General features: G+C 30.8%; 1 protein-coding gene across 3 annotated transcripts; it reads left to right on the top strand.

Annotated features, from left to right (window-relative positions):
* The first annotated feature begins 158 nt into the window (after positions 1 to 158).
* LOC139481641 (extracellular signal-regulated kinase 2-like) lies at positions 159 to 18,303 on the top strand. 3 transcript variants are annotated; one of them, XM_071265083.1, is made up of 12 exons: positions 159 to 364; positions 3,350 to 3,448; positions 4,122 to 4,242; positions 5,296 to 5,426; positions 6,132 to 6,301; positions 6,844 to 6,983; positions 7,609 to 7,666; positions 8,018 to 8,258; positions 8,659 to 8,884; positions 9,253 to 9,356; positions 11,708 to 11,863; positions 14,301 to 18,303. In XM_071265083.1, exons 1-12 carry the CDS (start codon positions 299 to 301, stop codon positions 14,487 to 14,489), a joined length of 1,701 nt encoding a protein of 566 aa, XP_071121184.1. In that variant the 5' UTR covers positions 159 to 298; the 3' UTR covers positions 14,490 to 18,303. The 3 variants fall into 3 exon arrangements, with proteins under 3 accessions (XP_071121184.1, XP_071121193.1, XP_071121200.1); XM_071265092.1 differs by lacking the exon at positions 14,301 to 18,303 and adding an exon at positions 12,417 to 12,565 and having other exon boundaries at positions 213 to 364; XM_071265099.1 differs by lacking the exons at positions 11,708 to 11,863; positions 14,301 to 18,303 and adding an exon at positions 10,260 to 10,382 and having other exon boundaries at positions 213 to 364.
* Positions 18,304 to 18,824: the final 521 nt, after the last annotated feature.

Genomic DNA, 18,824 nt, shown 5'->3' with positions numbered 1-18,824 from the left:
ATGACAACTTCACATAATTTCGCAAAATTGATGACGTAAAAATAATTGTGTAAATTCCAATTACTTTTAATATTAATACGCGTCACGAAAGAAATCTTTATCGATTGTCATAGTTTTGTCTTTTGACATATCTAAAATCTGGTTAAAGTCTTTAAAATATATTATTAAAAACGAACACAGCGTGATTTCGTTCGTAAACCGATTCATGATTGGAACTTTATTATAGCGTAGGATTTATTTATAAGTGATTTGGCATTCATGTCTGAATTTGATGTAATCAAACTAATGGTCTGAAAATATGAGTACTGAAATAGAGCCCCATATAACCAAAAAGTATGAAATCAAGAAGCGGCTCGGTAAAGGGGTTAGTATTTTATACTCTGGACAAATAAACGGTGTTAGTTTCTCACTTAAACGTAATTGTGAACGCATTTCTAACGAATGTTGCCGCAATGACAGCCCAGAAATTATGTGTTGATACTTGATTTTCAGTGACTTTGACGTCTGTAATCCCCGTCAAAGTTTCGGTTTAGTCTCGAATGTTTTTTTTATCAAATGACCAGTCCCATATGAATTTAGAAAAAAATATTAACTTTTGATAATGATCGAAAATGCAAACAGATCACTTTGAAGCCGAACCCGGTATTTGTTTACCTGGTATAAAATATTTGGGTCCAGGTATAGGGAAAGTATAATGAGGGTAGTAATGGGGTGCCTTCATTACGTATAACAGTAAAAATTCTTGACAAATGATGTTAACGGTAATTCTAAGTGCATGACGATAAAATGTACACTTTCTTTTAGACGATATCATAAAAAAAATCAGCAGAATTTGACGAATCACGCTGTTTTTCCCAAAAAATAACGGTAACAATAATTATTTGAGACATCTGACGAATCACAATAAGAATATTTTGACGAATCACGATAAAAATTTAACCAATTTGACGCTAACTGCAGGGATCTCCATGGCCTGTTTAACGATGGCGCCCCGCCATCGTTCAAATGTCTTGCGCCATCGTCAAATGACTCGCGCCATCGTTAAATTGTCTTCCGCCATCGTTCAAAACTTCATCGATAATTTAGATTAAATAAATAAATTACTAATCCAGTTACAAAGAAAACAGTTTAACAAGTCGAACAAGTGTTTTATTTTGACTTACGCAATCAGCATCCCCCTTTTTTAAGAAGTACAAAATAAGACGCAAAACAATAAATATTATTTCCTCGCAAATAACTCGAGTACTGCTGTAACGATAATTTAGAATTACTTTAAAAGTTTAAAAGTAAAAACTTAAATATTTCCTGTAAAGAAATATCGTATCGTAATTCCGAATTAATTTCGTATATTACAATCAAATTGATACATCCGCGTTTCCGGTTTCTATTCAGACTCGAAAGATGCATGTTGCACAGCATCAATTTGCCAGATAAAGTCATTAAAAATCTTTTCATTTGTCAACGTTTGCTTTACAAATCTCTTTAACCTTTTACATAACCCGTACAAATCGTTTTGTTGTTCCTGCAAATCAGTCATACCGGTAACGGGTTCTGAATTTGACAGTGTCCATGAAAAATAAGCTCCACATCATATGATTTTTAACCCCCATAACAATTACCAAAAATACAAGAAATCTACATGGGGACCTTCATGACAGCTTTTGGTCATTCTCGAATAAATCTCGACTAAGGGGGACCATGAAGACTTGGCATTTGAATGGTTAAAAACGGCAATAAATGAAAATATTGATACTTCTAACTCTATAATGAAAATTCAAATAAATATAATTTAAATTAGCAATGAATTAGCATGTTCACCATTCCTTGTATAGAGTGATAAAATACTTCCGATCGCGCACACTGTACCGTGTAGACATGGTTTGTAATGGTGAAAGTTCCTCTATCGTTTAATTTTCATCCATGGAGATCCCTGTAACTGTAGCCGAAAATTACCGTTTGATGCCTGATGGTAAAGGGCATTATAACCCTCTATAGGTCACAGGTAGTACTACTGTAGATGATAATAATAAAATATCATGTGGATAATGCAGACTTCATTAACAGGTTAAAATGAAGTAATTATAACATCTGATAGACGAGGCTGGTACACTACACATGTATTTGGATTTTGCGTTTTTGGCATGTTCAGTAAATGGTTCTCTACATGTATGTATTGAAGTTACAAAAATGTACACCACTGGCACTGTCACAGGTTTAGGGGGGGGGGGGGGGTGGCGTCTCTAAACATGTAAGTTAACCCTGCAATATTCTAAATGTGTCTGTCCTCAATCAAGAGACTGAAGTTCAGTGGTTGTATCTATAACATTTATGCTTTTTGGCAGTTAATATCAATGTAAAACAATTCAAACGAGAAAAATTACGGCCTTATTTATATAAAAAAATAAAAAAACAAATATGTAACACATAAAAAAAATTAAGTCCACTTATTTGTTGGTTTACTGATTCTGTGCTATATTATTGTACATGTATTTCCAATTATCACAATTTAGCATGAAGTGTGATATGTATGTTACATAATAATGTATGTCTAGCTGTTGTCACTATAAATGGATTATGGAAGCAAGTCCTGTACCATTGTAAGCTCATTGTATATGTATACATATTATATATGGTATGTCATCTTATACCACTCTTACCATAAAAAAAAGTGTCCAATATCAATATACTGTAACTGTTATATATGCTACATGTATGTACAAATGTATGCATTGTCATTAAAAACCATTTGAGATTATCATTAACTTATCAAATTAGATTTGAACTACATGTAATTTATGGATTGACCTTAATTTATTTGATTTAAAACTAATAATTTAATGTTTTTATCGTTCATATCAATGAATTACCCAAATTTGTTGTCCCCAAAATAACCTGATGTTGAAAGAAATCCAAGACTTAGTCCTAGCTTTGGGGCTTGATCACCTACAGAACCAAGACTTAGTCCTAGCTTTGGGGCTTGATCACCTACAGAACCAAGACTTAGTCCTAGCTTTGGGGCTTGATCACCTACAGAACCAAGACTTAGTCCTAGCTTTGGGGCTTGATCACCTACAGAACCAAGACTTAGTCCTAGCTTTGGGGCTTGATCACCTACAGAACCAAGAACACATTTGAATTAATTTGAGACTTAAAAAATGCTTCCAAGTGATTAAATGTAAATATGCATGGATACATTGTATGTAACATTTGATGACCAAACATAGTTGTATACAGAGGAAATATATTCATTTAATTTATAAAGTGGTTTTTTGAACAAACTAAATGTGTCATCTTTTAAGTGTGCGTACATTATATATACATTTATAATTATATATTTTTATATTAACAGGCATATGGTATTGTATGGAAAGCAATTGATAGGAGAACCGGTGAGGTTGTTGCAGTCAAAAAGATCTTTGATGCCTTTAGAAATCAGACAGATGCACAGGTAGGGAGATAGATATGTACAATGTATACTCTATCATGTTTTGAAGCAAGTCTTGTAACTTAAGGAAATACATTTGTAATAACATTGTTTCACAGTGATAAAGTTCTGATTTTTAAAAAAAGGAAAGGAACACAAGTGTAAAAATTCTTAACACTCTTAAAAAATACAAACTTCTCATGCACAGATACATGTATATATATAATTTAAAAAAAGGTGTCTTAAAAATGTAAATACATGTAGTAGAATTGCTACATTGTTATATAACATTAGATAGACTATTTTGCTTGGCTAATCCCCAATGTTCTTTGACAATCACCCGTCTGTTGTTTACATCATTTTGCTTAACCTGGAATTTTCTAATGGCATCTTTTCTTTCTTTTTTTTAAGAAATCATAGCTTCTAATCCATACATAAAACAACATCTATAATAACATAAATTTCATATTACAGCATTACCTTCAAACAACTAACATGACTAAAGCATCATATTACCATATTTTAAATGACTGAATAGTCAATGATAGTACAATGGATATATAGTCTGCTATCACCAGATGCATCACCAGGCCAATATGTGCAGATGTTAAACATTAAAGCAAAAGTTATATTTTGTTGAGTCTTTTATAAGTGATTACTTTACATAAATTGTTATACATGTGTACTTGTTTTTCAGAGAACTTTCAGAGAGATTATGTTCCTACAGGAATTTGGAGACCATGCTAATATAATCAAATTACATAATGTCATAAAAGCAGAAAATGACAAGGACATTTATCTGGTCTTTGAGTTTATGGGTAAGTTTGGGATTTTTTAATTTAGTAAAAGCATGAAATAAGAAAATTAGAACTACTGTACATGCTGTAGTTTAATTCAGATTCTGGTAGGCTACATTTTATGCCTCATTTACTATGGACCAAAATCACTTAAAAATACATACATGAGGGTTTATATTTCATATCTTCAAACTTGCATTTGTGTAATAACAGTAGGATAAAATTGAGAATGGAAATGGGGAATGTGCCAAAGAGACAACAACCCGACCATAGAAAAAAAACAACAGCAGAAGGTCACAAGGATGCATTAATCAATAAGTATTTTCCTAGTTTCCAGACAATGACTTATGGAATGGTGTATGGATCTCTCTGAAATTATACCACAAGTTTCCATACCACAAAGGGATGGTCAGGAATGGCTTTGAGGAGTTATGGCTGAAACCATTTAGGAATTAGGGGCAAAAAGGGGCAATTCGCAACATCATAGTGTATTGCACAAAGTAAAAAAGGGGACAATTCACAAGAGCATAGTGTTTTGTACAAAAGCAAAAAAAGGTGGTAAAATTTTATTTTTGGAAAGCAAAATTTTTTATATAAATTCAAATCATATAACCAATTAAGTTCTTTGACTACAGTTATTTGGTGTCAGAAACCTATTATGTGTCAAATATTTAATTACAATCAAAATACAGACCTGTATCAAGGGTAAATATTGTGTCCATTTTCGCCACAACTGTTCAGGGTTGGACCTCTGCTGTCTATCCAGCTGCACTCAGCGAATCAATTTATTTATGTTGATTTTGTCCAAAAAGAATTGTCCATAGATGGCTTTTTTAAGAAATGTCTAGCCTAAGTGAATATCAAAAGAAATACAATTAAGTTCTGTTTATGGAAATTTGTTTCAAAGGTTGATCAACTAAAATTTTATGAAAAAAATATCCAATATTTATCTCATTGTGAGGACCTATGGTTGAACTAAAATCTCAATTTTGCTTTGGTTTTTAATTTTTGATTTTTAAAAGTTATCAAAAATAAATTACGGTAAGTAATGCATTATTTGATTTTAAATTACAGAGACGGATTTACATAATGTAATTAAAAGAGGGAACATACTAAAAGATGTACACAAGAGATATATTATGTACCAGTTACTCAAAGCCACCAAGTATTTACACAGTGGAAATGTAATACACAGAGATCATAAGGTAATTCCCTTATATGGTAAAAAATTCAATACAATGAAAATAATTAATTTGTCATGTCAGAATGAAAATGATCGAAAACAATACAATATGGTTATTTAAAAACACTGCTACATTCACATTTGAAACAAGAGGTAAATACATACAAAATACAATCACATACGATCATGGAAATAAATGAATAAATGGTATGTCATGCTATTATTTACTGTAGGTTCGTAAGTTATTGCATGCATAAACATTGACAGATCCAGAAGTTTCCTGGGGGTTGGAACCCCCCCCTTTCTTTTTATGGCCTATCAATGCATTTGAATGGGGACATATAATTTGGAACCCCCCCTCTGTCCTGGGTGTGGCACCCCCCCCCCTTTTTTTAAATGGTTGGATCTGCCCCTGCATAAACCATTGCAATTTCAGGAAAATACTTAAGCATTTTTTTTCAATGATCTGTGTAAAAGATAATGTATTTTTCAAATCAATTGAAAGCAGGAAAAAAGTATCATGATTGAGTTTTGACCAATGGAAAACTATTAAAAATCAATGAAACCATAGTGATACATGACTATCAAAGAAGAAACAGTTGGGGTGGTTGTAGATCTGCTATAAATTAGTTAAATGCATGTCACTATTTGAATAGTTATTATATATAACAAAGTATGGAAGTTTAAGTAAAAAATGAATAAATCTGATATAACATTATATTTTCAGCCATCAAACATTTTGTTGGATAGTGAGTGTGTTGTCAAAGTATGTGACTTTGGTCTGGCAAGGTCACTGTCTCAGATTGGTATAGATGCTGAGACAGGTGATCCTAATTTAACAGAATATGTAGCAACTAGATGGTACAGAGCTCCAGAAATTCTTCTCGCTTCACACAGGTTAGTATTTCAGGGCTTGCTCATGAATGTGATTTCAACTGGAACTATTAGATAAACATAACTTCACATGCATGAGACATTACATTAAAATATCCATCATATATTAATTTCATTATTTTTTCCTTAATAATAATAAATGTTATCTTGTTACTTGCTGGCAATTGTTAATGGTCTTAGACATCATTTTCATGGTTCTGCTACTCCTTAAAGAACCTATTAAGTAGATATTCTTTATTTTCATGGAAAAAATTATTACTTAACAAAAACATGAGTGAAAGCAAAGAAAGCATATATCAATAGATCAGTCAGGCTATGGTAATTCATTTTACAGGGTAGGGGTGTTGGAAGAGATATGTATTGCTTTCATAATGATAAACAAAATCTTAACCAGAACTCATGCAGAATCCTCTCAATTCTTCTTTATAAATTATGGAGGAATCACCTATGAATTTAAATTATGTTGGAGGTATTGAAATTGATTTGCTAAAATTGTATTTTTTTTTTATTGACATTTGTTTTGAATGTGTTTTTACTAATTTTAGGTATACCAAAGGTGTAGATATGTGGAGTTTAGGATGTATACTTGGTGAAATGTTGGCAGGAAAACCATTATTCCCTGGCTCATCCACAATAAATCAAATAGAGAAAATAATGACGTATATTGCAGAACCTTGTAGAGAAGGTAAGTCTATCCTGATACTAATAGATACAGCTTTAGGCCAATAGATACAGCTTTAGGCCAAGACTAGTTCAAGAAGGAATAATGTGTCCAGGTAGGGTCTTCCTTTGGACTGCTACCTTTTGAACTAGCACATAAGAAATACTGTTCTGTGTGTTGATTTACGTCAAAGCTTGGTTCATATTTGTATCACATCAACATGTTCTTATCCTGAATATGCATTTAATTTGCCATCAGAAGCTTAAAACCAATCCATTCATGCTTTTGTGGTAGGCTTTTGAAAGTCTTATGATGAAAATAAAATAGTACTGTACATCAATCTTTGATATGTTTCAGGTTATCAACTCAAGTGTATAGTTCAGCAATATTTCTTATAACATTTTAGTAAAATGCCAAATTTGCATTGCATTGCAAGGTTGGTTATTCTCTATAGGTATTCAAGCATCCTTTAGCAATAAAAAGGGGCTGCAATGATTCAGTTATAGTCTATGAAAAAAGTCATTAAACACCAAGAAACAAACACATATTAATGAAATACAAAAAAAGAATGAATGCTTGGGATCTGTCTTATTTTTAATACTGTACTTTTCATAAATATTTGATTGTATTAATATTTTCTTTATTACAGACATAGATAGTATTAAATCTGCATATGGTGCCTCAGTATTAGAGAAAGCTGCCTCTAGGTAATATTTCATTATCATAACTTTCACCATTCTCAGCCTATGTCCCCATATAAATGAAAAAAAAATGCTGAATTTGCGGTGTCCACACTAAAATGTTAGTATGCCTCAAATAAAAGTTATGAAACTTATAGACTTATATTGGGGTACCAGCTTAGCATGAAAATCTATGCATTCTTGTTTGTACACAGTATTCTTCTTATGTAGATTGAAAGACTTCAGCTAAACAAATGCTCTCCAACAACTTTGAAAAGAATATATCTGTTATACCAGTAATGATCAAGGTACGCAATATATGGCCATGGTCACTTATATAATTTTATCGTAACTAAAGAGTTGTTTTTTACATTTCAGAGGAAAGAAGTCATTAGAATCGTTAATACCAGATGCACCGAAAGATGCAGCCGATTTAGTACGAAAACTTTTACATTTTAACCCTGACAAAAGAATAACTGCTGACGAAGCATTACGACATTCATATGTAGCTAGATTTCATAATGTATCAGAAGAAATAGGATTAAATTATGATGTAGTTCCACCATTAAGTGACGATACACAACTGACAGTTGATGAATACAGAAGTAAACTGTATGAGGTAAAGGTTAAACAATAGATCTGATAATTATGAAATGATGAAAATAGTCTTTATAGTTCTGTTAAAAAAAAGATCTGTCTCTGTCAGGGCAATGGAAGGCACTTGATTTATTTGAATATTTGAATTTTGTTAGAATTAAAGTTAAAAAAATATTTAGTGATTAATATGGTTCTTAAAACAGTGCCTCCCTTATTTATCCTTTATTTACCAATAAATCAAGCAGAAAGATTTCTGTGAAGTTAAGTCCTTTGAAATTTTGAACATGGACTAGATATGTTGGATATATAGGGGCAAACATTTTGTCTGTCATTAGTTTACCTATAGTTCTAATAGACAGCATTAACAGACATTGCTTTATAAAGTAAAAACATAATATAAGAAATAATTGGACATTTTACAGATGATTATGCAGAAAAAACAGGAAAGACGACGAAAGAGACATGAAATGAGAAGTGCACCGCAGCCCACACGACACAAATCTAGAACTCCAGAGGAACCTCCTCCAAGCGAACCCTACAATCGTGAAAATGAATATGACAAAGGCGCAGAGCCGAAAATATATTACAAAGGTCATCCATCAGAAGGTCATCCACATTCAGCTCCACATCATCAATCATCATTTTCAGGTAAGTAAAAGTTGAGCATGTCGCTCTGAATATTCAGATTTTTCATGGAAAGAAATCTGTGCTCACTGAAATATACAAAACATGACATAAGTCATTTGCTTATTAAAAGACAATAAAGGTATCAAAAGCAAATTGCTGAAATAAATTTGTTTTATAGCTGGAAATAAATCCCCAAAACAAAAACAAGAAAATAAAAACCTTTTACATGACAACTAGAGTACAAAATGTAGATTGATATAGAAATTTTCATTCACATATCGCACAACTTGTCTTTTTGGGATATGTGCATGTCTGATGTACATAATCAGCTGCAACTAAAGACAGGACTAGATTTTCTACATTTGTTCAATTATAATCTTTTTTGACAGCATTCGGCAGAACAACACATGAACAACCACCAAGGTCACGGTTACAAAGCAGACAGAAAACCAGTATTGGAAACAATGTTCAGCATTCTAATAGTGCCACAGCTGTAAGTTTTATATTAGTTAACATTTTGTACCGAGTGCTGTAAATCAACCAGGGGTCTCTTTTGCAGAGTGGTCTAATCAGTTCACAACACTGAGGTAGTTAATTCTTGACCCACATGTGTTCGAATCCAATCATAGTTGACTAAGATATTCAGTTTTCCTGCTAGTGGTCGTTGGCTCTTTCTGGGCACTCTGGTTTCCTGACCCAACATAATCTGCATGCACTCAAATAGTCAATCAATCATATAAAGCAACTCACCCCAGTCATTTTTTTTAAGTCAGGTTATGAGGTACATTGTGAGAACAAAATGTATAACATGCTGTTTTATTTTGTGAGAATTCATAGAAGGGAATATACAAAACTGTGATGAATATTGTCACAATAGAGGACACCTTTAAATATGGTACAACATTCCATATACAAAATATTTTAAGACATCATCAGTTTCTTTCAGAGTATGGTTTAATGAGTAGTTTAGCTTAGAATAAATACCATGAAATAAAATATGACATTGTTTCTTGGTACCTTATTTTGTTTATTATTGAAGGGATTTGAAGAAAAATAATAATCTGAATATTTGCTATTCATAGATACCAATCTACCTTCTAAGGCAATTGTTAAAATATTATTTTCTCTCAGTTTTGTCATTGATAAGTGGTAAACAAAACAAGTTATTGAATTTAGAAAAAATAAATGTTAGACAAGTTTGAGACAGATTTTAACACCTACAAAAATGTATACTTTCTGTGTAACTTAAACCCATGCATTTTAAATGATAGAAATGTTTAATTCAAAAGAGGAAAGAAAATGACTCAAAGGACATTCACAAACATAGAAACATGTTCATGACTTTCTTTAAGATACATTGTTATTTATATAGTACCTTAATACCACACCACTTCAGATGCAGTTATATGAGATATTTATGAGATCTCAACACCTTGGTATTCATCCCAATAAGTTTCTATATGGTAGAAACATTAAGGTGAGTCAGAGGCTTGTAACCATATAGAGCTTCCTCATCTATAGCTTGTGTGTCATTGGCTAAAACCATGCATGTTCCTCATTTATCCATTTAAATATTGTATATTGCACATCTAGTAGAGTAAATTGTATGCTAGGAAGTTTAATTAGTTTCTGTTTTATATTTAATTTTTTTAAATTTTTATTTCATTTATATATTTTTTATTTTTTTATTTTATTTTTGATATTTTTGTATTTTTTATAAGCAAATTAAACTTAAACAACATTTAGATACCCAAGTAGGTTTTGTAATCAAAAGATATTTTTTTAACGACATAAAAATGAGGAATACATGTATGTGACTTCTGTAGTGAAAACTAATGATTCTAGTTTACAAGCCTCTGATTAACCTTGTTTCATAACATTTGATGTGCTGGAAACTGGTTATTGTAATTTTTTGTTTGTTTCTCCGTTCTATTCTAAAGCATATACTCTATAATATATCCAAGTTTTGTACAAAACAACCCCTCATAATACATTATTGTCTTATGTCAGGAAATGAGATGCCTATCCAAACCAAACACTAAAATACTATCTATTCCCTATCAATATCCAAACTAAACCACAATCAAACTTAAACTTTAAAGTATCTGTTTAAATATGGTGTCTGATGATCCCATCTGCATACCAACATGGCCACCATGGCTAAAAAGGTGAAGTAAAGAGGAAAAAGGAAGGCATGGAGGTTCTATAGAGCATTTAGTTCATTTATATAATAAATATATGCCATTGTATAAACAGAAAGTAGACTGAATGAGAAAAAAGTTTATGAAATATGTTTTTTGTGCTATATATCTTAGATAATAGATTATTATTGTCAAACAGATTTTCAGATTTATTTTATTTTTTCCTATTTTGATAGCATTGTTTTTTCAGGCGATCTGATTCATATTAAGTTTGCTTGTTGGTTGTTTTTCTACGGCTTAAATATCTAATCTATGTATTTAAAAACTAGGAGATGTGGTATGATTGTCAATGACTTAACTATCCACAAGAGTTCAAATAAAGAAATCAAAACCAATTATAGGTCCAAGTACGGCCTTCAACGTCAGCTATTAAAGGCTTTTACATGAAAACTGTGAAACTATTTGAATGTTGAATCTATCAGCATCACTACCATGCAATAATTTTAGAAATGATTGTACTTGTATATGGTTTGTAGCACTGCAAGTTACACAGGGACAATTGCCTTTACCATACGTCAAATCTACAATATGTTTTGATGCATTTGAAACCTAAGAAAAAACTTTATGAGTTACGACTATTACCTTTAATAGTGTGCTAATTGTCAATGCTTCACAGTCTGAAAAAATTTATATAAATTTTCAGGTTCAGCCAGATCCTTATCCACCTATGTCAAAAAACAGACACACCTCAGCTCCGACCCAAAGCAGGGCAGGTAGACCAACGTCAGGCTTGTATAGAGGACCAACAATTACTAGAGATGAAAAAGCTGGTGCATTGAGTGTCACTAGTTCAAGACTGGTACGTTTATATAAGTTTACAAAAGACATATATATGCCGCTAGATATTTACATTACATTCAAATGACATTCAAAAATCATATGAATTGCAAATAACTCTGTTCTTTTCCACACTTGTTTATGCCTTAGAGAAGTGTATTAAAACTTGCTCTCCTGTCAACACTATTTCTTTTTTTTTGTTCTCTGTGGTGTTCTGCTGCATTTCTTGATTTAATAAAAGGGGGAGGGGGGGATTTGGATTTCCTTTTTGGTAAAATTATGAAAATGATTTAGATTTGCACCAGACAAGAAATGCAGTATCACTTTTCTGACACAAGAACAGCACCAAAGTATTGGCAGCTATTCACAGCACAGTAGATTAGAATATATAATGTTTCATGTTGACTCAACAATAAATATTGACAAAAATGGAAGAGAAATTTTGTTGACAGCTGCTGATGTTTTTTATGTTCTAATAATGGTGTTTTGTAAAATTTGATTCTAATAACTGCTATTAAAATTGTAAAAGTCATGAAATAACATGAAACAGTGTGTTAAGAATGCCTTTTTCTCAGTCAGGAATTGGCCGGTTGTTAAAATGTGCAATGGAACCTTTACCTCCCATCCGATCATACACACATTATTACGTAAGTTTTCAAGTGTGTTTTGTGCTAGCTTTGATAGGTTACACATGAATGCACACAATCACATCCTTTTTTCTCCATCTTCATCCATACTGTAGTTATGATATGCACTATCATAGGCTCTTTCCAAAAGGAGGGGAGGGGGGCAACCAATTGATATACTATGAATTCCTAAAAAAAGTAATAATTTAGTTCTTGAATACTGCTGTGTCAGGAAATAATCAGCCTAATATCTTTGTTGTTGAGGAATAAAATGAATACAATACCGTGTTTTAATTTTGAATTAGAAGCTGATGGGGATTATTTCAATTTGATAATGAAATCCAAATGTCAACCTTATAGCAGCTACCCTTCTCCAGTCATATTTTTTAGTTGAAAACTCTTATTTTTGGCATAGTTCCTATAAGGGTTAGGATCTTAGAGATAGCAACATATAGTCTGGTATACTTGTTGCTGTGGTATTTTACTTCTTAGGGAAAAACAGGAAGGTTTTTTATTCATCTTTAAATCTAAATTTTTGTAAAATAAATAGTGACATACTGATTATTGAGTACGATTAAGAACTGATTAATTCATACCTGAAAAAGAAGCAATGCCTAAAAACAAGGGTTTCAAAAACAGTCATATTATCCAGTCTAGTCAGACAAATTATATGCTGGACTAGTTGTACCGAGCATGAATCTGACATATTACCTGGGTTTGCCATTTAACATCTTTCAGAAAAAAAATTTAAAAGTTTATGGGATCCTTTTGACCATACCTCCTGTTTTAATCAGCCACACGTTTCCAGTTTTAAAAGTGACATGATGAATAAGAACTATAAAAAACAACCCATACTTTAATAGCCCTCATTACAAGAAAGGTAATGAAGGATTTAAGCAAAAAAACCTGCATGTGCGCAGGTGAGATTGAATTATGAATCAAAAATGTTCAAACTACTGAAAATATCATTGATACCCTTCAAGGTCTAAAGGTTAAAATGGGAATAAGCAAAAATATTTGGCTAGTTTAAATTTTGTTTGGAAGCTATGCTTATAACACCTTTAAAATATCTTGTTTTGTACATATACTCACTTAATTGGTGTACAGTACTCATATGTAATCTGTATGTTTTGGGAATTCTATTTCAACACTATATATGGCCATCACAAGGATAACAGTAGTAAAACGTGTTTCTAAATTCATACTTTATATGCATATAAATAAAAAAGGGTATAAAATTTGACAATTAAATCAAAGCAAGCTTTCTGATTATTGTGATTAATCAGTTATAATTTTCCAGCTGTTTTGTCATCTGCACATGTGTGAATTGTATATATTTGTTGGCACTTGATGTATTATGTACAACTTATAGCAGCACTGCTTTTAGTACAGAAACTGTTTAACTGCACATATCTAGTATTTGAATGCTTTTTATCATTAATTCATTGCTTGGGTATAAGAGTCATTTGCAATTCATATAGTTTTTTGAATTATCCTATTGCTACTGGGCATTATTTTTTCCAGTATTTAGATTTTTTACTGTAGCCAAGTTTATTCTAGTAAGAATTTTATTTTTCTTATTTACAAGTTTTATTTTATTTAAATTTTTTATATTGTTTTTCCTATAAGATAGTCAATTTAATAATTTAACCTGTAGTATTGGTCAAATTTTTTATGAACTTGTTCGATGTTTAATAAAATTTTGAAGTAATGGCAAAGTATTTTTCAAAAGTTTAGATAATGTTTTAAGCATCTTTGATATTAAAGTTTACATATCCAAATTCTTACAATTGTTTCATTTTTCAGATCAATATATTTTTTTGCATTTTGCAGGTACCTGGTTCAAGACCAATATCAGCTCAAAATAAGCCACAAAAGCCCATCTATGGAAGGAAACAGTTCAGTAATGCTACAAATGTGCCGTCTGCTGGGGCCCCTAAAGATTACTTTGGTAGTTATGCCCAAGATATTGGTACAATCTCATCATCAGGCTTGGCTGCTCTGCAGGGTAAAAAGGCCTAAAGTGTCACTAAATTGTCTTTCATAAAACTTTGGAGCATGCTCCTTAATTTCTGAGTTGAACTCAGTATGTTGGCTGTCTTTAATTAAATATATACTACATTGTATTCACTATTTAAAAGACAGAAGTAACATTTATTGTATAAGTGTTTGACACAGATGCTTAATATACATTACCAGTTAAAAAAAAGTGTGGAAGCAGAGATATGTAAAATACAAAGAGGTGCCAATATATAAACACTAGGTGTTCAGACAAGATTCTGCATATCACTCTGTGAAACGACTTTGTAATCACAATATTTTGTTATCAATTTTTTTCCCTATTTTGGGAAACATCTACATATAGAGCATTTAGTTTGCTGGAAAAAATGTTGAATTACAAATTATTTTTCACTGTTTGAATGTGCACAATATGAAAAATTTGATTATGTAAAATCTGAGTTCCAGAGTGGTAGCTGTGTAGTTCTAAGTGTAATCAAATTTACCTGTGATGCTGAACTAAAGTGATACCAATATTTCAACTATCAACCATTTTTTTATTTTTTAAATTGTAATTTTGATGATGTTTTTTAATGTTAATATTATATTCAAATAACATTCCATTACTGTGTTACATATCTAATGTCTTGGTTGTGAATGATAATCTTCAAAGAAATATACTTGCATTATACAGGTCCAGAACATATTTCCATATTTAGTTGTCACATTTTCATTCAATAAATAATTTTTTTTGTATGAACACCATAAGGTATTTAAGTTAAGTAAGATTGAGGAATTTGAGCTCCAGATAATTTAGGCCTTTGTGGGAACTTGTTGAAGAAATAAATGCATGTATTAATAAGATGTATTTATAAAAAAAACCTACTTCATTTAGGATTTCTATAATATAGTATATTTAATCAGGTAGAATACTTCCGTTTTACGTTATAAGGAATCAGCAAAAACATTAAACATTTGATGATTATTGATGAAATTTCTGGAATTTTGTAAAAAAAAAATATGTTTGAATACTCATGTCCATTTTATCTCACATATAACATTGTGTTCAAATTCACACATGTCATGCTAGTACTAAAGTAATCATTGAACGCATAAAATATAATCATCACTAATGTCAATTCTGATACACATTTATCTTATTATTGAATATGTGATATATATGAAATCTGTGATATCAAAGATGTCATAAGACTTGATCCTAAATCATTTTCTATATATTTTAAAGTGTTCAAATGTTATCATGATGAAATAATCTAATTTGTTGTCTTTTCAAAGTGTATATAAATGATGGGAGGGGCAGATAATAACTAAGATTTTTGATAAAAATAATGACAGATACTTTCAACACTGCTGACAAAGAGATATTCTATAAACCCTGACACTAACTACTTAAAAAATCCATGTAAAATCAAAATCCTTTGTTTTGTAACAATTTGACTACATTACTACTAAGTCAGGTTTTTTGTCGTTAGGTCGTTAGGGTTGCTGTCTCGTCGAGGAAAAAAACACATAGTTCTTTAAAACAATATAATTGTCTTGCCTTGTTTCCTTTGAAGATTATCGAGGCAGGGTTAGTTGTACATGCATTTAAGCTTTCTTATTATTAATGCAGAAACTAACAAGAATCAGATGTTGAATAAGAAATATGTAAAAGATACCTCAATGGTAACATTCCATTTTTATTTAATTATTTTTATACTAGAATTTCTACAGGGATTTTTATTATTGATAAGAGTAACTGATATACATTTGTTGTTTGCGTTTGGTGTTTTCACTTGCCTTCATATATATAACTGCCTCAAGAAAAACAAATTGTTTTCAGTCACATAGTTCCAAACTAACAATAATTAACAATAAACAGGCTATTATTTGAACTTGGAATTATTTTTTTAATTATGGAATTTGCATAATTTCTTGTGTTTAAATTTTTTAATAAATTCCATGTTTATTTGGTATTATGATCTTTTGAGCAGTTTATAACACTTTCCATACAATATATTTGGGTTAGATAGTGTTGCGTGCGGCACAGTACATTCTATTGAAAATTTACTATTTTCTTTGTAATAGAAAGTGTTGTGCACAGCACAGAACATTTCAGTACAGAATAAACATGGAATTTATTAAAAATTTCAATAACAAGAAATCAAGCAAATTCCATAATTAAAAATAGTTCCAAGTGCAAATAATAGCCTGTTCATATTAGAATAAGACAGAAGAGGAACTCTATTAATTTATTGCCAATGCTGATTTTTAGACACAGTTCTAAATGTTTGAAGAACAATAATGGAACAAGACATAAAAGAGTGGACACTTTGTTAATTTATTGCCAATGCTGTGAATCAGGATACTGATTGTAGTTGTTAAATGATGTTTATATGTTTAAAAACCAAATTTTGTTTGTTGTGTCAATTTTATATGACAGGGGTATGAATGAATAGTTGTGATATTGAAAACTAATCCATCCAGATTTTGTGATCCGTCCAGTATTAATGTGTTGTAACCATTCCATCCAACTAAACGTTCCAGTATTTTTACTACATAGTTTATGATTATTTTTATTTATTTGTAAATTATTTTTATTCACGTTATCATATTTATTATACATTAAATCATTTATTTCTATGTAAAAATCCATCTATTTGTAAATAGTATAGTTTAGATGAATTGCATTTTAGATATAGAAAGTATAAGAGGTCATTGGCTGTATTATTTTGTCTTGATACTTAGTTCTGTATTTGTTTTTAGAAATTTAAAGTATCGGCAAGAAAATGCAAACCTAACTTTATTTTATTTTAATCTTGTTACAAAAAAATATGTGTTGACTTTCACCTAACCAACCTTTAACATTTTTATTATTGAAGAAATTTAGTGCTCTTTTTTATACCGAATGTCCCATGTGCCAACAAAATATGGTTCTGTTCTAAAGTGAAAACTATAGCTAGACTAAATTAAATTTGATAAACCATTGAGATTTACCTTCTTGATTTAAATGATGAGTTAAGAAATTTTGCCTGTTTCCAACTGCTTAATATTCACAAGTGTATTGATAGGATCAACTATATATGTGTACTGATATCTTATATAATGTAGAAAATTCATTACCACAAGATTTGAAAATTAATGATACAGCATTTCAAATGAAGTGGACATTTAAAAAAAACAATGTCAGTCTAAGATTTATTTGCTAGTTTTTACTCCAGGTATGTGTTTAATCATCTTTTTTATTTCAAAATCATAAGTGAAAGAGTAAGGATGTGGCCTGGCTATCTAGTATGTTCTAAGATGGATTTGAACTGTTATCAATCTGTCAATCTTTCAAAGGTTAAGGTTACCTTATATCATTGTAGAAAAACTCATATTTTAGTAATATGTTTTTTCATTGGGATTGTTTACTCGCCTTCCTTTTAAGTTTTCTTATGATTTGACAAGAATTTTTCTGCTCATTTCTATATGTTAACTTTTGCTAAATTGCAATTAATTTGAAGTATATCTTTTAAAGTCTGAGCATCAAAGGGACAGGAAAGTCAATGTTCAGAAATATGACATTGAATTTCTTTTTTCTGTGGTAATAAAAGGATATAAAAGAGAAATTTGCACAATATTGAGATCAATGAGCTAGAATCTAACTATGCTTTTGATATCTATTATGCTACCTGTTTGATTTGTTCAACAACATAAATGATGCATGCCAATGATCTACTGTGCTTTGAAAAGTATCATTTTATCTGTTGATTGTCTTTATCATTTAGTTTAATTTTAACTGAAAGAAGAACATTCCCATTAAAACCTGAGATATAAAATAAAGGTGGATGATATAGTTATTTGTTTTGTTTTTCACTATGTTTTAATATACATTACTCGTATGGAAAACCTGCACCACAGCTCTTTACATAAACAAATTATTTCTGCATTAATGTGGAAGTGGATATCCCTTTGTTTATACTTATTAAACTCTCCAAGTAAGAAAAGTAGATGTTTATACTTCAATATCAGTGGAGTAGAAAATTATCAAAACATGAATAAAAGCTGAGTTTACATGATAGCATTCTTAGAATTAAATGATTTATCATATGTTAAATTCCATTGGCGCAATTCATGGGGAAACATTTGAAACTGATAAAAATGTAAAGTGATTGAATCCGGAAGAGAGATTAAGCCTGATATAAGATTTATAACTTATACACATGATTATTTCAAAACAACCTTATGATGGCTTATTGTCTGCACTTCTTAGAAAAAATACAGATCTCTTTAAGGAAAATACAAAACAGAAACTCCATAGTCAAATGGCAAAATCAAAAGCTCAAACACATCAAACGAATGGATAACACCTTGGAA

Source organism: Mytilus edulis, chromosome 1 (assembly GCF_963676685.1).
Source record: "Mytilus edulis chromosome 1, xbMytEdul2.2, whole genome shotgun sequence".
NCBI classification, from domain to species: Eukaryota; Metazoa; Mollusca; class Bivalvia; order Mytilida; family Mytilidae; genus Mytilus; species Mytilus edulis.
The sequence above is the reverse complement of the archived record's forward strand: the minus strand, read 5'-3'. Positions and strand labels throughout refer to the sequence as shown.